General features: G+C 42.1%; 1 protein-coding gene across 3 annotated transcripts in view; it reads left to right on the forward strand.

Moving 5' to 3' along the window:
• EXOC2 (exocyst complex component 2) overlaps nt 1–17,170 on the forward strand; it is a 262,822-nt gene extending 245,652 nt beyond the window's left edge. For all 3 annotated transcript variants that reach the window (XM_089686128.1, XM_089686129.1, XM_089686130.1), the window contains 5 exons: nt 4,708–4,763; nt 7,327–7,449; nt 7,888–7,949; nt 9,094–9,153; nt 16,826–17,170. In XM_089686128.1, the coding sequence (XP_089542254.1) occupies nt 4,708–4,763; nt 7,327–7,449; nt 7,888–7,949; nt 9,094–9,153; nt 16,826–16,919 (395 nt within the window). In that variant the 3' untranslated portion in view covers nt 16,920–17,170. The remainder of the gene's footprint in view (nt 1–4,707; nt 4,764–7,326; nt 7,450–7,887; nt 7,950–9,093; nt 9,154–16,825) is intronic.
• The last annotated feature ends 1,883 nt before the right edge of the window (nt 17,171–19,053 follow it).

Here is a 19,053-nt window from a genome sequence, read left to right on the forward strand (position 1 = left end):
CAAGTGTGCACTTAGTTCTGCACTCCTGCGTTTCAGATTCAGCCAACAGCAGACTACAGTCCGCTGTCAGGTGATGTCACAGAGCCGGGGAATCCTGACATTATTGTTGGGATCCTTGCAGATTTCTGACCAGCAGCTGGCTTTGCCTCTCTGTGAGCTGCTGACAACCTGAGCCAGCCACCTCTGCCCCCTCCAAAGCCCACTCTTCTCAGTTCTCAGTAAGAGGCTTACGGGAGACAGCTGCAGCATCAGATCAATGCTGCAGCCATCCAGGTGAGTATGACTGATTGTTTTATTGTAAACCTGCACTTCTCTTCTACCTCAGTTGATTCTTAAACGCTAAAAATAACCTTTGTTTTGTTTTGTCCTTTTGGTCTGTTAAAGTGGTTTTAGAATGCATAAAGGTAAAAAACCTTCTGTGTGCAGCAGCAGCAACCCCCCTGCCCAGTGCCATTAGTACAGATTTTTTTTAATTTTTTTACTGGACATGTTTAATAGCAAAAAATCAAAAATATTGTTTGTTTTTTTAGTGCAAAAAATTGAAAATGCACAGGCTATCAAATACCACCGAAAGAAAGCTAAATTTGTGGGAAAAAAGCAACGTAAATTTTATTTGGGTGCAGCATTGCATGACCACACAATTGTCATGCAGCGCCGTAACACAAAAAATGGCCTAGTCAGGAAGGGGGGTAAATCCTCAGGATGGAAAGTGGTTAAAGCATTTTGTTATATACAAAATATACTGGTTGATTGTGTTCGATATCTTCTGTGCGCAAGAAGGGGTTATGGAGATAAGGAAGGAAGGGGTTTGAAGAGAAGGTTGTGTCTTTTGTATTTCATTGGAAATACCAATAGGGCTGATGAAGTTATTAGGATTTCAATGCTCAATAGGCACTACTGTAGGTGGAAAAGAAAACTATTATCGGTGCACCATACATTTGCACAGAAACTTGTTTTTTTTAGATGCAAGTGAGAGTTTAATTTGAAGCGAAATGAAAAATGCTAGTCTGGCAATTGTGTAAAAAAAGAAAAAAAAAGTCCCCATGTTGTAACGCAATTTGCGGCATATAAATCATGGTACAGAAAATGGGGTTGTCAGTATTTGGTACAGTAGGCCTGGAGTAATTCAAAACACATTCTACAAGAGGCCAAATAGAATATATGCTAATAGTATTTGTTAGTGGCAGGGTTTGCTTCCTCATGTCAGAGCCTCCAGCAAGGAGGACTGTAATGACATCACTGAATCTCACTAGTCACTAGCAGTCAGAGGCAGCAGGACCTCAAATCTTAGATTGCAGATAAACAGCTAGGAGTGCGTAGACACCCTCACATACTGGGAAGTGCACTGTTATATTTAGGAGGAATTCCAGACAAAAGGTAAATTGTTCAGGACACTGTTTGAGCCCAGCTACCATTTTTAAATGTTTCCTTTAACATAGCAAATCTTCACTTTTGAGCTCAGTTCCTCTTTAAAGTAAATTTAACCCTTAACCCTTTGAGGACCTAAGATTACGGAACTCCAAAAGAATCCCATTTTTGTTTTTAAAGTTCGTACACTTCAGTTGCTGTAACTAAGCCATTTCATGAAATAATTGGCAAAAAGCTAGATCCATTTGTTGATAAGAACTAATATTTTGACTCAAACCAAAAAAAAAAAAAGTATTTTAAGTTCTTAATCAGATGATACAGGCAATTAAAAACATGGGACAAATACGTCCCTTGGTCCTCAAAGGGTTAACTGGATGTAATTGTATTTGCTAAAGCATGGTGTATCCTGAAATATTTTTATGGTGTTTTTTTTAATACTCTTTTCTCTGTTTTTCATCCCTTTTGTATCTCAATACTTCTGATCACCTGCAGCTTTTTTTTGGGTAGAGACTGATGGTTTTCACATCTTAACAGGAAGTGTCTGTGCAAGTACCAGCTATTCTTTTAATGAAAGCTGCAGATTTTAAAAGAAGATTTTGAAATCCTATTACCATATGAAATATTAGTGGCTGAATGTAGATCTGCTTAAGGGTGGCAACTGCCATGTAGTCTCTAGATGAGAGAATGAGGAAAGCCTATGCTGTTAACTTATTTAAAGAGGTTCTAAAGGTAGAAGATTCTCTGCATTAAAGATAAAGAAAAAACGTTCTGCATGCAGCTCCCCACCCTTCTTCCCAACCCCCCAATCTACTTACCTGAGCCTGTTCTCAATGCAGTGCTGTGCCCAAGAGCCTCGGCTCTCTCTTTGTCCTAACTGGAGATTGAGGCAACGGCGGTGAGTAGAGAGTGGGGGGCGGGGCAAAGCCTTGCTCTGTGTGCCAATGGACGCACAGAGCATGGCTCAGGAGTGATTCTGCACAAGTGCCCCCATAGCAAGTGGATTCAGAAGGGGGTAGGAGCCAGGAGTGCCAGTGGGGAATCCCATAAGAGAAGAATGGGGGCTGCTACGTGCAAAACCGTTGCACAGAGCAGGTAAGTATGACATGTTAACTTCACTTTTGTTGAGAGAAACACAATTCCCTCTGGGTGATCAATGTACAATGCAGCTATTTGTCTGTGTCTAAGCGTATGTGCAAAGTGAATGTGAATAGGAGTGATTTCATAATTGCAGAGTGGCAGGGTCTGCATTCCTCTTAGACGGGATTTCCCTTTGGGAGTATCTTGCCAAAAATGACATATTTTTCCAGGGAATGTGATCTGTATCTTAGCACAGTCTTCTGGGAAAACCAGTAAACCAGTCACACAAGCAGGAAATGACATTTCTGGGGGGTGTTCTGTACACCATCTGTGAACACACTGCCTCCAGGTAGCCATATTTCATTGCATTTGGCAGAAAATTAGAACGCTGCAGATTGAAAAGGAAAGGTATTTTTAATAACATCCAATTACAATTGTGTAGCAATTGTACATGCTATATTATTTTTTTTTTTATTATTTGATTTTTTTTTACCCACAAAAGTAGAGTTACCCTTTAACTTCCTTTTAGAATGACTTTAAGGCCCTGTCACCACAAAGGGAGCAGTTGCATCAGTAGGCTAGTGAGGCAGTGTAACATTATCTCCAAATCTGTAATGGTCCAAATGAATGTTGCAATGTCTACTCCGTGTTTGATTCTATTAAATGTCTGCTAGCAGAATCTAGGTACAAATCAGTTTCAGTCTTCAAGCTACGTTCACAATTACATGCAGTCTACGGGCTGGTTGCAGGTGCAGGAATCGTACCTGTTCCCGCAATCAAATTGCGCTGCTTTTACGAGACACGCTACATGAGACATTCTGAATATTACCCCCACACATCTCAGCCTGCAGCTCGTTTGCGGATGCGTGAATCTCAGGGAAACAGCATGGTCAAAAAGACCATGTGGTTTCCCTGCGGCAACGTTTTTAAAAAGATGCAAGCACCTCTTTTTCTGCGGGATACACGGGCAACAAAGGCAGGCTGCAGTGCCCGCTGTAGTGTGAAACTAGGGTCAAGGCTGCTTCATTTTTCCACAAAGGTGTAAATAAAATGTGTCAAACCACTGAGCTTTTCTCACTGATGGCATGTTACTTCCGCTTCTGATCGCCTAGACGGTCAGAGTGGAGGTGGGAGCGGGTACCTAGCAAACATTGGGTACCCCCTTCCCCCCTGCTCCCCAAAGGTGTCAGTCCTTAAAGCAAAACTTCCCCTTTTGGGTGGAACATCACTTTAAATGTAGTTGCTATAGTGTGTATAAAAGCTTGCATTGTACTGTTATGAAAGAACAAGGGTATACCACTCAGGCAAACAATCCAGATCGATCCACAACAGGTGCAGGCCCTGGCTCGCCACCACACATGATGCAACAGGAAGAAGGGTCAGCCGCACACCGGAGGATAGATGAATATAGTGTGTATTTATTGCTCCATAGGACACACAAAACACCAGGACATGAATACAGGACCTGTTAACGCGTTCACACAATCTTGTGCTTAATCATAATTAAACTGCAAACATGCGTAGAGTAAGTGTGTTACAGTTGCAAAAAAAAGTATGTGAACCCCTTGGGATTACGTGGAGTTTTGCATGAATTGGGCATAAAATGTGCTCTGAACGTGGACACATGAACATCAAGGCTTTTGGAGATACTTTTGTAACCCTTTCCAGCTTCATGCAAGTCAACAATTCTTGATCGTAGGTCTTCTGAGAGCTCTTTTCTGCGAGGCATGGTTCACATCAGACAGTGCTTCTTGAAACCAGTAAACCCAAAACAGGTGTGTGTTTTTTAAGGGCAGGACAGCTGTCAGCAACACATCCAATATCATCACACTGATTGGAGTCAAGGTTTGCGCACTCCTGGCTCCAATTAGCTCTGGGAGAAGTCATTAAGCTAGGGCCTCACATACTTTTTCCTCCCTGCACTGTGAATGTTTACATGTTATGTGCAATTAAACCATGGCAACATGTAATGTTTGTGTAGTATTATGTTCAGCAGACTGTGTTCTTCTATTGTTGTGACTTAGATGACGTTCAGAGCACATTTTATGCCCAATTCATGCAAAATTCCACGTAATCCCAAGGGGTTCACATACTTTCTCTTGCAACTGTATGTGGTCCTCTATGATGTCTCAGAGGGTTGATCCACCTAGCTAGAAATTGACTGGCTCTTATATTATACTTTTTCTAGCCTTCACAGCATACGTGTTTGGATATAATGCGATGTTTTAGCATGCAACTAACTTTTTGTGTGCCTGTTTTCAGGAGTAAGAAACTACTTGAAGGAGGCGTTGGTGAACATTATTGCTGTACATGGAGAGGTAGGTTTGCCGAGCACTTTATGATATCTGCTATTTCCTGTTTGATGCTAAAAAAAATATCTAACCCCCAAAACAAATAGAAATCTATTGCAGCTTGCAGTCCTTCGATATGGTGGCCACATTTGTTTTACATTTTCATGCTTAGAATATTTTCAGAAAGTAGGTTTATGCTATTCGTATGATTTTAGGTAATTATTTGGTGGTTGTTTTAATCATTTGCACTTTGAAAAGTAGAAGCTATCTTTTACATTGTGAAAGACTAAGGCCTCTCGCACACCGCAGCTTGAAAAAGCTCAGTACAGCGTATTTTTTTACTGAAGTAAAATGTAGCTCATTATTTACAAAGTGCCTTTACACACAGGGACATAAATAAGCGCCATGTATTCCTCAGTAAAAAAATAAAATAGGAAAATCTGTGCTTTATTGCTTAGTAATTTATGCCACCTGTTGCAAATACATACATATGAGCATAAGTATTAAAATTTATTCCTAAGATATAGTGAAAGAAATAAGTATTTGACCTCTGCTGATTTTGAATGTTTGCCCACTCACAAAGAAATGATCAGTCTAAAAATCGAATGGTAGGTGTATTGTAACACTGAGAGACAGAATAGCAACAAAAAATTCAAATGAAATGCATGTCTAACAAATTATGCACTGATTTGCATGTTCATGAGGGAAATAAGTATTTGATCCCCTATCATTCAGCAGGATTTCTGGCTACCAGGTGTCTTTCATACAGGTAACAAGCTGAGATTAGAAACAGTCTCTTAAAGGGAGTGCTGCTAATCTCATTTTGTTACCTGTATAAAAGACACCTGTCCACAGGAGCAATCAAACAATCAGATTCCAAACTCTCCACCATGGCAAAGACCAAAGAGCTGTCCAAGGATGTCAGGGACAAGATTGTAGACCTACACATTCAAAATCAGCATGGGATCAAATACTTTCCTTTGCTGTATATATTGTGCATGCAAATATGCGCACATATGCACATAAGTACACGTAAAAGAAGTGCCTGAAATGATGTTTAAAAAATCAGATGCTCAAACATCAGTACCGTGTTCAAGAGACCTAAATCTGCTAAATAAAAAAGATTCTGAAATAATTATATAAATTGAATTTTAAGAAAGTTGCCTATACCTCCAATTTAAATGTGCTGTCATTATTCACTTGTGTGCATAGAATGCTGCAGTATTTTCGGTAAATTGAATGTATATTCAGCTTGTGGCCACCCTTGGTCACTTCCGAAGTAACTTATTAAGTGAGGCCTTCTTGTGCCATTTTCTGCCAGCGTGCCAGGCCGTAAAATCAAAGCATCCACCATGCTCATGCAGTCCGTATTAAGCCAGCCATAGATCGATCAAATCTCAGCTGGTTCAACAGGGATTATCTGAGATTCCATTCAGCTATGGGCAAACTGGTTGTGCTGAATTTGATCTTTCAATCGACTTTAGTACAGCCAGCCTGTCAGATTTTTTTGTAAGCGATTACTGCCTGTGGCTATAGCCGCTAGCAGTAATCATTGTATTATGCCGGCAGGACAGACTCCTTGCTGGAAGAGCAAAATAGCACTATGGCAGGGATTCCCCCATCAACACTGAAAGCAGGGACACTGTGTTTGATGTGGGAATCAAGCAATTTTCTTTCCTGCAAAAATGAATGATCTATGGTGTGACGGGAGTGACTTTTGGGGGTGGGGGGACCTCTGTATCATCTTCCTAAATTCCCATTATGTTTAAGGCACCCTGTGCCTGTTAAGGGGTACAGGGTGTGTATGTGAATGTCTGAGTCTTGTGTATAGTGTGTGTTCCTTTGTTCTCGGCCACATGGCTGTCCATTGTCTGTTTGCCATGTGCTACCCCCCATTGTGCTGTGTCTTCCTGTCCAGCCAACTATTATGGGATGTACTGTTTGTGTATTGGTGTGGGGGTTGGTCAATGTCCTTTGCCATGTGTTTCATCCCATTGTTCTGTGTTTTGGTGGGATGAGGCGGGCTGATGATGTATTTCCTGTTCCTGGTTGTCTTTCCCCGCCCTCTGTATATATCCTGTGTTTTGTGTACAATAAAAAGAGTTGGCTTCGTGTATTAAGAAGAGCTGGGTGCTGTCTATTTCCTGAGGGATTCCAAGGGTGTGGTCCGTGGATGGTGTTCGGACAGGGGAAGTTGCGGTATAACGGAATATACCCAAGTGCGGTCGGGTACCGGTTCCGTTACATATGGTTTGCCTTAATGATATGTAAAGAAGAAAATCCAGTTTCACTGCCATTGATGGCTGTATGTATTCTGGTGGATGGTTTACGTTGACTTTGAAATAAAGTGTTATGATTGCTGTTAAATATAATCAGACTGTCTCTGTGGACTTCAGCAGTCCCTTAATGGCCTCATTTTGCAGTACCCCTGTGCCCCAAAAGCTCTGCATGTTATTAGGACACACGGACTGGTAATGGGAGAGTCACTGCATGTCGTACTAACTGAAATTGCACCAATTAAATCCTGTTCATGTAACTGGAATCTGTAGGAGGAAAGGTAATTGTTTACCATTGTTAATTATAATTCCAGGTATTCTCAATTTCCAAAGAACTTGTCCCTAGAGTAATGTCTAGAATTGTGGAAGCAGTTGGGGAAGAGCTCAGCAGGCTCATGCAGTGTGTGTCATCCTTCAGCCGGAATGGTGCATTGCAGGTGCGTCCATATTCTCCACACTTCATTTCTGCTATTTGACTTATGTTCTGTATATGAAGGTAGGTACATGTCCAGCATTATGTATTCGTATAACATATCTATGATGTCTGTTGACAGATTTGTATTATTTGACTACAAATTTTATGTTTATTCACACATACAGGTATTAGTATTTGTACCTAAATTATCTATTGGTTTTACATACAGTATATCACACAGCACTTTATTGAGTGTATATGTTCACAGTTAACATCAGAACCCTCCACAAAGTTCTTTTCTCCAGTGATGCCTAAAGGGGACATACCTTGGTGCTGTGGAATTGATTACCAAGCCGCAATCGCCAACCACATGCTTAAAATGCTAAAATAGAAATGTTATTGGAAAAAGTGTAACTTAACATTTGTTATTATTCAGTATTTAACAAATTGTTCTCATCAGGCACGCCTTGAAATTTGCTCGCTGAGAGATGCAGTAGCTATTTATCTGACAAATGACAGCAAGTAAGTATGTGTCCCTGTGTCAGCCCCAAGTCCAATCTTTAACCAACTCATGCAGACTCCACCTCCGCAACATCGCCAAAATCCGCACATTCCTGACCCCAGAAACCACTAAACAGCTCATCCACTCCCTCATATCACGACTCGACTACTGCAACTCCCTCCTCACTGGCCTGCCTCGCCGCTGGCTATCCCCGCTTCAGTCAATCCTGAATACGGCTGCCAGACTCATTCACCTTTTCAACCGCTCCGTTTCCGCCACCCCCCTCTGCCAATCCCTCCACTGGCTTCCGATTGCGCAACGGATCAAATTCAAAATCCTAACACTGACGTACAAAGCTGTCCACCATACTGCCCCGAACTACATCACCGACCTAATATCCAAGTACCGCCCAGCACGCACACTCCGCTCCTCACAAGGCCTCCTTCTCTCTAGTTCCCTGGTCTCCTCCTCACATGCCCGCCTGCAGGACTTCTCCAGGGTGTCACCTACTCTCTTCTCCTTTAGGCGCACCCTGAAAACCCATCTCTTCAGGGAAGCCTACCCCACCCCCTGCTAACTTGCCGACCTCCTCCACTCTTCCTACCACTCCATCCCCCACAGCTATCTCCTCCTGTGCCACCATCCCCTCCCTCCTAGATTGTAAGCTCCAAAGAGCAGGGCCCTCGATCCCCTCATGTTCTGCATTGTATTGGTATTGTTCTGTCACATTTCTGTCCCCCTTTGTAATGTACAGCGCTGAGCGAACTATTGGCGCTTTATAAATACTGTATAATAGTAATAATAATAATAAGTAAAGGGAACCAAGAAGCACTGTTCTCTTTGGAGTTGAAAGTTGTCCTTTATATTTATGAGCTGCTTTATGTAAATTATGTAAATTCTGTGGTAGCTCTGTGTGCCCTCTGAAATTGTATTTAAAAGTGAGGCTCGCTGTGCGCAGAATGACATAGGGGAACTGCAGCTTCATAACAAGGACATAGATTTGTTAAGCTGCACATCGATTCAAGAAGGTCTGTCAGCATATCATATTTCTTGGCTGATCAGCTTTTCCCATCATCACTAGCAAGCAACTGAGGAGTGCAGGCTTATTGATGTGTACTATATTTTAAAATGCATAATCTAGCTTTTTTTCTGCTTGTTACACAGATCCAGTTTCAAACAAGCACTGGAAGCTCTTCCACAACTTTCCAGTGGCAATGACAAGAAGTGAGTAATTTCCAGCAGCTGAGAATACACTTCCTTAAAAACCTTGCATTAGCTTACGCTTATTCATTTAAGCCTGGCATATGTGTTAGGTATAGAAACACTTTCTGACACACCAGCACCCAGTAGTAGAGGGAACATGGCTGAGATCTTCATGCAAAATGTCTAGTATATACATCTTACAGTGGTCATTGTATGGACCTGTCATAAGTGACTTCTCTAACTGGTTTACTGACCCACATTATCTTCACTTCCGCTAATTAGAAACCACGCTAGCAGTCAATGAAGCATTGATGTATCCTTTTTTTCAAGTTCCTCCATCAAAGCTTAATATTCTGCTTTAGGATTGATGTGCTTCGACAAGTTCACATTCAAACATGACTACTCTTTGCCTTTGTTTTCAATTCAGATTTGCTACTTAATGATAGGAGCCCCTTTTTACCTGTGTCTGCTCTTTGTACATTTGTTGCTATGAAAATGACATGATATATTGCCAATCAATTGTCTTCAATACTTTTGCAGTCACAAATAAAGAATTGACATGCATGTCAGGTGTTCTGTGTTTGATGGTTGCATACTTCTTCAGGATCAGTGACTCCCAGCATTGAACCTAGAGACAGCTGGCCCACTAACTCTTTTAGAAGATCATACTTCCTTTGTTCTATTAAAATAGAAGAATTAAACTAAGATATTTTGGTTGTGATAATGATTTAGATTTCCATATTGGGAAATACAAACTGTTGATTTTTAGTGTCAGAAATTCTGTGTATGTATGAGTGTTGCAAAAGGAGGTACAGGATAAGGTAGGCCAGGCAATGCACAAAGTATTGCCGTCCATCATGGGTCCATCATGGGTCCATGGGTTCAGCAAGCTGAAAATTATCACCCAAAAATTTCCCTGTCCAAACACAGCAAAGAACTGAAAGCAGCACACACACTAATTCCTAAGCTTCCACCACAGTCAGTTTATAGGCTCATGAGATACCCTGCTCCCGACACCTCCAGTAAGTACACTCTACACCGAAACAGTCTGGCACTATAGCCACTCACACTGCCTTCAATAGAACGTACAGGTTAGTTAAACCAGGCAATGTTATCAGAATATATTTAGTGCAAACACCCAATCACAGTTCCTTTTAGATTTATGCATTCTTTAAAGCAATCGGAAATCAGTTTGTTTATTTTGTATTTAATGTCATTAGACCAGAGGTGCTCAGCAAGTGAAGAGTTATTAAAACAGTTTTAAGTACAGTGGGGATCGAAAGTTTGGGCACCCCAGCTAAAAATTTGTATTAATGTGCATAAAGAAGCCAAGGAAAGATGGAAAAATCTCCAAAAGGCATCAAATTACAGATGAGACATTCTTATAATATGTCAACAAAAGTTAGATTTTATTTCCATCATTTACATTTCCATCTGTGAAAAAGCTGAAGTTAAAGAGAGGATGGCTTCTACAAATGGGTAATGATCCTAAAACACACCTTGAAATCCACAGGGGGATTACATCAAGAGACGTAAACTGAAGGTTTTGCCATGGCCTTCACAATCTCCTGACCTCAACATAATTGAAAGTCTATGGATAGACCTTAAAAGAGCAGTGCGTGACAGACAGCCCAGAAATCTCAAAGAACTGGAAGACTTTTGTAAGGAAGAATGGGCAAAGATACCTCAAACAAGAATTGAAAGACTCTTGGCTGGCTACAAAAAGCGTTTTCAAGCTGTGATACTTGCCAAAGGGGGCAGTACAAGATATTAACTCTGCAGGGTGCCCAAACTTTTGCAGACGCCATTTTTTTGTTTTCTGTTATTTTGAAAGTGTAAATGATGGAAATAAAATCTAACTTTTGTTGACATATTATAAAAATGTCTAATCTGTAATTTGATGCCTTTTGGAGATTTTTCCATCTTTCCTTGGCTTCTTTATGCACATTAATACAAATTTTTAGCTGGGGTGCCCAAACTTTCGATCCCCACTGTAAATAATAAAAGCGATGGACAAACTTACAGAAGATGTATTTTTCCTGAATTTGGGGAATACCCAGATCATACCCCAGTCAACATAGATGAGATCCCTCAGACATGATGTAGATTTGATTGTGGACCTCTGCTTTATAGCAGTAAGATCGAAGTGAAGTTACCACCCACCCAGACTATCCAATGGGATTAAAGTTAGCTGGTCGTTACATCTTACCCAATTAACACAAGTAGGATTTTGATGATCAAAATCTTCTAACACTCAACTGTGTCCAACTATGAATTATGAATCCAATACTTTGGTTCTGCTGTACATAGAGACCAAACAGAGATGCTTTTGCCTTGGCATAAGCAGTATGGCATAAGCAGTTATTATTAATAACTCAACCATATTCTGTGCAGCCAGGTTTTTGTGGAAAGTTTAAATCACTGTATGGTACTGTAAACTTTCCAGGACTTTAAAAAGGATTGAATACACGCATTTGTATCAGAGACTGGGTGGAATCATTACACCTAGATTGTGCAAATTGAATGAGATGCATAGACTGGTGTCCAGTGAGAACACACTCCCCCGTGGTATACGATTTAAAGGGACATTAAAACTTCAGTTTTTTTTTTTTATTAAAATAACAATATCATGTCATACTTACCTGTTCTGTGCAATGGCTTTGCACAGAGCAGCCCCTAACCTCCCCTTCTGTGGTCCCCCGCCAGCACTCCTGGCCCCTGCTCTTTGGTGGGTGCCCCCATGGAAAGCTGCTTTTTGTGGGGGCACCTGTGCAAGCTCGCTTATGAACCGGCCTGTCCGGCCGGCGGCTCCCCCCCCCCCCCCCGCTCCCTCGGTGCAGCATTTGATTGACTGTTAATCTGTCACTAGCATTAACAGAAGTTTCTGTTTTTCAGAGTCTCCCCATTACATAGCTTTATTACCTGTACATTGTAAAATGTTTGGCTCTTACTGTTGTACTTTTATCCTCAATAACACCGCTCCTGATGGAAGCATTACAAGAGCCCTTCAAGGCCTCCAATACATGCTGTTAGTAGATCTAATATTCTTCCACTTCCGATAACAGACCAGGTTGTCAAGCCAATGTGGCAGTTAGAGGGTTGAGGAAAAACCTCAAAATACTACCAGAGGTACTTAATGCAGAACTCCAGGCGAAAACTTCTTTACATGTCTTTGTTGCTGATTTCCTGCCTTCACTGAACATGTCATTCATCTTCCGGTTCACTCAGTAGTTGCTCTGATATAGCCTATTCATTTTCAAATCAAACTGTTAATTCTCTTTGGTTTCCTGTTTGTAAGACCAGTGTCTGCTATGCCTCCTATTCCCCCAAGCCATTAGTCTTAGCACATCTCTTCTGTAGTTCTTTTTCCAGGAAGCAGTGGTGTAATTCAGCCCCACTTGCAGTGGTGGCTGGACCGAGACTCTTGGACACATTCAGCATGTACAGGCCTAGTGTACCCGCCCACATTCACTACAATTCCCTGTGGTTGATGGGAACTGTAGTTTCCTTTTACTGTAGAGAGAGGAGAGGATATGATGTAATCCCTATTGTTACAGTTCCTCCTTGGCAGAGCATATGCTGTTGAGCTTTAGTTTTTTTACTTTTTGTGCATTTAAAAGACATGTCCATCAAAGTCTAGCAGGGTAACAACACTAGTGTAAAAATAAATGCAGAATGAACAGTGTTGTTACCCTATTACAGGAACTGAAAAAATAATAGATCTACCGGCAGAATCAAAAGTTGATAAAGCTGGGAAACTCAGAAAAAAGAAAACTGCTGTGTTAATGCCAATGACAGACTGCATCATAAATATATATATATTTTTCTTTTGCCCAGAGTTCCACTCTAAAGGGGTAGTTCACTTTTTATCCTTTCCCTAAAGCATCCTTATGTGTTACAGTGTCCTTAATACATTTAAAATGCTGCACACCGTTTTGCAAATTACTTTTTCAGATGCTGATAATATTGTCCATCCTTACTCTGTCCTGCAGCACTAGATATGTGGCCCTTGAATCTTGAGAATTAGCATTTCTGGCCTTGTCCTCTACCCACACGAACACATTCCACTCTCTATCACTCTTGCAGATTGGTGAGCTGCAAGAGAGAGTGGACTGTGCATGTGTGGGTGGTTGAGATATAAAATAAAGAATAATAAAACTTGGTACAGGTGATCCCTTGCACATATAGGTATTTATTCCCTGTTCAAGCTGATTTCCTTTTTGTAAAATGTTAAAGTATGTACAGTATATATTGTTTTATAAAGCACGCAATAAACACAATAATGTTAATAATTGTATTACTATAATGAAGATTCTGAAAATGTCCACTTGTAGGCCACATTTCAATATATGAAATAATTTTATTGCAGTCATCTTTAATTACTCATACATTCACTGCAAACATTTTACTTATACTACATGCTGAAAAACCATCAGATTCTGCTTATGTATGGCAAACCCCCATGCACAGCATTTTTGACACTCACAGCTGAAATCCATGCAAATCTTAACCTCTTCCCACCAGCCATACGCATATACTGTATGTGGCCTCGTACCCTCTGGGCTTTAACACCAAGTAGCCTTGTATATGCAATTCTATGTACACTTTGCTGTGCTGAGAGCGTGCTCCCAGCACAGTAACCAACATATGTCAGAAAGCTCCCCATGCATATTTGCAATCAGAGCTTTCCGATCCTGTGACAGCCAATCACAGAGGTCACATGACTGGAATATCCTCCTCCCTGCATTTTGATCCTACCAAAGGGTCAGGAGGCAGTGGTAAGTAGGGGTTAAAAACACAAATTGATGCAGTTCTTCATGCTCACTTGTCACAGCACCATGCTGTACGGACCCAATCTTGGCCCCCTGATAGGGTTCTCCCAACTCCCCAGGTTCTCACACACTTCTTGAGAACTCAGACTCCCTCCAGCAGCCCTTGCTAGTCTCAGCTTTTCTAATGTCTATGGACCCACGTAGCTGTCCTGACTCTGGTCAAACCCCCCCCAACATGGGGTCTCCTCTCCCAAGAAGTCACATCTCCTGGCTGGAGCACACCGCTGTGTGTCCGAATGGCAGCAACTGCTCTGAGCTTTCATCAGACCAGGCTAATAACAACTCACCTCACCTGTGTATTCACAGGCTACAGGACATAGTATTGAAGGTTCTGTTCCACCCAAGACACTTTAGAACACGGGTAGGTAGCCTTTTAGAGGTTGAGATATACCTAGACAACATTAGGGAATCAAAGATCCCCCGAGGGGCGGCACCCTTGTCTAAAAAATAACTTTCAAGTCCTCAATAAAAAGACAGCATAAATAACACATAGTGCGTCACCTTAGTGTCCTCCGTCCCCCTTCATATGTCTCCTCTCCCCTCACAACAGTATCCTCTGCCCCCCTTCACACCAACACCCCCCCCCCCCCCCAAACATTAGTATCCTCTGCCCCCTCACAGTAGTGTTCTCTGCCCACCTTCACATCACCCCCCCAGTAATGTAATCTCCCCCCCCCCACACATCACCCCCCCCAGTAATGTAATCTCCACACACACACATCACCCCCCCCCAGTAATGTAATCTCCACACACACACATCACCCCCCCAGTAATGTAATCTCCACACACACACATCACCCCCCCAGTAATGTAATCTCCACACAAACACACACACGGTAGTGTCCTCTGCCACCCTCCCCACAGTAGTGTCTGTAACCCCTCACAGTAGTGTCCTCTGCTCCCCCAATGCAGTGCTCCCTTTCCCCCCCCTTCCCAAGAGTACTGTCCTCTGCCCTTCCCCACCCCCTCCGCCATAGTAGTGTCCGCTTCCCCTCCAAAGAAGTGTTCTCTGCTCCCCATCCCCCCACTGTAGTGTCATCTGCCCCCCCCCCCCCCATCAAGGGTGTATTTACCACAAGGCAAACAAGGCATTTTTCAGGGGGCATTTTTCAGGGGGGCAGCAGCATTTTTCAGGGTGGCACAGAAAGGCAGAAGGGAAAAACACAGCATGGGCACCAGGTGGTATCTGAGCAAGGCTGAAGGTGTATGCAGAGCCTGAATTTTGTTCCCGGGGATGTCCGGAGCTGTGAAGGTGAGTGTTTTATCTGTTACCGGGGGGGGGTTGCCAATAGTGGTAGTGGAAGGCTTTCTCGGGTGAGGGGGCTGGGGTGTTGTTGGTCAATGGGGGGAGCCAACTTTTGAGTTGCCTAGGGCAGCATGAAACCTAAATACACCACTGCCCCCCATAGCAGTGTCTTCAGCCCCATTCCTTGCAGTAGTGTTTGTACCGCCCCCCATAGCAGTGTCCTCTGAAACAATGAACAATGCACACAGTTGTGGCACACTAGTGTGTGGTTCAAGGGGTTAAATCAGATGGAGAGGAGGTGATACAATACCTCCTCACCACCTGTCTAATGCTGCCTGAAGAGTGATCCAAATGTGGATTTCTCTTCAGAGAGCAAAGCTAGTGTGAATGAGTCGTAAGGGTTAAAGATTGATCAAGCGGAGGGAGGAAAGGGACAGAACACACAGTGATTCAGTATTCTTTTCTCCCTGTTAGAGAGTCTCTGTAAGAAACAGGATTTCAGCAGGTAGAAAGGAATGCCTGAAGTCTGTGTTCTATCCCTCTGACACTGAGGACCTGGTGTCAGACCTGGTGTCATAATTAGCTTGGGAGAAAATGTTTTCCCTTCCCTTGCCTGTTCCCCTCTCATTCTACTACTTGCTCTAAGACAACAAATCTATCACTGTCCATGTTGCTGCAGAAGTTGTTTTGTCCCTCTCCTTGAAGAAAACGTAAAGGACACAAAACTCACGAGGGATTTGGAGGAATTGGGGAGTCACTTTGACTTCTTCCTTCTTTGGCACTGCCTGAAGTCAAAATGTGCCAAGAGAGGAAGGGGGGGGGGGGGGGGGGTTGCAGCATGGACACAGCCTGATTGGCTAAGCAGCAAATAACGCCATAGATTCCTTCCTCCCAGTGATGGCCGAAGCACTGGGAAGACATTATCCACTATCCAGCCTGCATCTGACTGCTGTGTATGTCTCCTGACATCTGCAGGTTGGAGAAGCCTTGTTAGTGAGTAATCAGTAGGAGGCGGGGAAGGGGGGGTGGAGTGCAGGAGCAGCTCTCCCATCAGGAGTTAGGTCTGCCTGCAGTCATCATGGCAAGTAGGAGACTCGGACTACAGACTGTGAGTACCTTCCGCGAGATGTTCGAGGAGGCTGCTAGGGTGTGCACCTACCTGGCATAGCCACTGCCTTCTCCCGCCCTTCATCCAGTAGAGTTCTAGCTCCCGCTATTTAGATGAGAGCAGCGGAGGCTGGGTGATAGGATCGGCAAAGCTGTGTTTGTGATCTGTCGGCTGCTGGCAGTCAACTGGTTAATCATGATCAACGGGTTGCTGACCCTGCTTTAGAACATACAAACTCGATCCAAGATTACAAAACCCGAGGAAAACCTAAAGCGCAGCTTTCTTTTCTCACAATACACATGTTGGAGTTTCTCAAACTGCAAGTGTAAGAATCCTGTGTCGTCCTTGCACCCCTTTCCTAATCTCACACCATGGTAGGGCCTCACACTGTCACAGTCAAATGAGCCATTGAGTCACATCTGTGCTTTAGTATTGTATTGCCCTTGAATTATCTTGTTGCAATTGTTTTCAGTTGATTTATATTAAATATATGTCTCTCTTTCACAGGTTACTGGAGGATCTGTTAAATGAATTTAAGAGTAGTATGCACTTACAGCTAATGTGCTTCCAGCCATCTGCCAATATCAGCTTGAAGACTTAATAAACCGATCATTCTTCTCCGTGTAAAAATCCATTTTCATCAAAACATATGTGGCTTTACCATAGTCTTGGTCAATCTACAGATATAACTCTAATGCCATTACTTTGAATTGAAAAGGAGGCTTAATATTCTTTCAGTGTTCATAAGTTTTATATAATACCCAACAATCTTCTCTGTTGTATCCCATTAACAATGTATGTAACCCTACTATCCCAGGAGCATCCAATAAACTGTTTTTTTTCCTATTGTGAGACTGGAATTAACGCTTGTACTTTTATAGTTCTTGGTAAGCTGGATATCAGCACGGTTTGATGTGCTATGATAGAATATAAAAGATGCTTGTTTTGTTATAAAAATCTGATCCACAGGAAAAAGAGGTGTTGCCCACAACACCCAAAACATATTATGGCTTTAAAGTAATACTAAACACTCACTATATCATTTACATTATCCCTTTTAGTTCAGCATGTGGATAATGGCTCTGTAATTAGTGTAGTTTCATTAAAAAATAACATCTAAATACCTTTTCCTGATCACTATACAGCTGTCACGTGACTCAGCTCTATCCCAGACTGTCTGCAGGGTAACATAAGCAGGAGGAGCTTCTAGTCATCTGCTGCTGGTCACATGCTCAAAAAAAAACAGCATTTGGGATACAGAAAAAAAAAATAAAAAGTAAAAATAATCTCAAACTGTTTTAAATTGTCAAATATATATTTGACAATTTAAAGCTTTATTATTTTTCAGCAATTACATGGTGTGGGCGGATTTCTGCCAGTTACATGCTGTGTCACGCCCCTCCAGCCTGTCACTTAGAATAATAGGGAGCTGAAGCCTCCATCAATCAAGATGTTAGCATGGAGGCAAAGGGAGGGAGAAGGCTGTCCTTTACCTTTGTGTATATACCCACATGTGTGACTATAGTCACATGGGCTGCTCAGATGTGACCAGGGAAGAAAAGAATAGCATAAAAACTCACTGAAAACTGAGCATGTGCAGAGCTGCCAAAGCTCCTCTGCAGAATCTCCAGCTGCAGTGGGAACAGTGAACAGCAGGATCAACCAGGTTTTTTGCACAATATAGAAACAAATCCCTTAGTGACTGAGTGAGTGTGAACAGCTTGTATTTATTGGTCATCTTTTTATAATGTGGGCATAATGACACTTTAAGTAACCTGGGCTTGTAACTACAGCTTCTCCGTGCACATTAGTATTTTATCTAAATTAGTATTTAATTATTATTATACAGGATTTATATAGCGCCAACAGTTTGCGCTTTACAAAATGAAGGTAGACATTACAGTTACAATACAGTTTGGTACAAGAGGAAACAGAGGGCCTCATTTCATATTAGTTTTGGGCTGATGCTGGTTTGTTGAAGATGTGAGTAAAATTGGAGAAATTATACTCTGGAGTACAGCCACAGAGAACCCGGAGCCCACCCTACAGAGATCATTCCTCTGAAGTCCCAAGGAGACACTATTGGGTGATTTATGTCTCTAATGTCCACCCATAACTGACATATTAGTTTAATGACCCGTTCACAGTGATCTGCTGGCCAAACTGCAGGGCCAGTTAAAGAACAGTGCGAGGGTGGTGTGATATGGGTTTTATTACATAACACTGTTGGTTTTTTTTTTTTACTTTATTTGAAGTGTACAAACAGACACTTTATTAATATCACTGCACAGAAGTGCTCTGTGTTCCTGTGCAGTGACAAGGACCGAGCAGATTGGTGCAGTATTAGGCAAACATATTATACATAAATGACGCTTCACTCTGGAACTCAATGTAACACTGTGTTCTGGTCTGAACATAACAAACAGAAAATTATTGTTTTCTGTGTCGTTGCAGTTAGAAACCTGTGTTTATTCCATATGTAAAAACACAGGTAACTGCACCTACTGTGAATGGGCCCTTAACCACTTGCCTACCGGGCACTTTCACCCCCTCCCTGTCCAGGCCAATTTTCAGCTTTCAGTGCTGTCCCACTTTGACAATTGCGCGGTCATGCAACACTGTACTCATATAAAATTTTTAGCATTTTTTTCTTTTATTATATCTTTTTATTAAATTTTCCAATACAAAAATACAACAACCCAATATACTTCACATTCACCAATATATGAATCTCT

The sequence above is a fragment of the Staurois parvus genome, unplaced genomic scaffold (assembly GCF_062004578.1).
Source record: "Staurois parvus isolate SC_StPar_1 unplaced genomic scaffold, SC_StPar_1.0 ptg000391l, whole genome shotgun sequence".
In the NCBI taxonomy this organism is placed as follows: Eukaryota; Metazoa; Chordata; class Amphibia; order Anura; family Ranidae; genus Staurois; species Staurois parvus.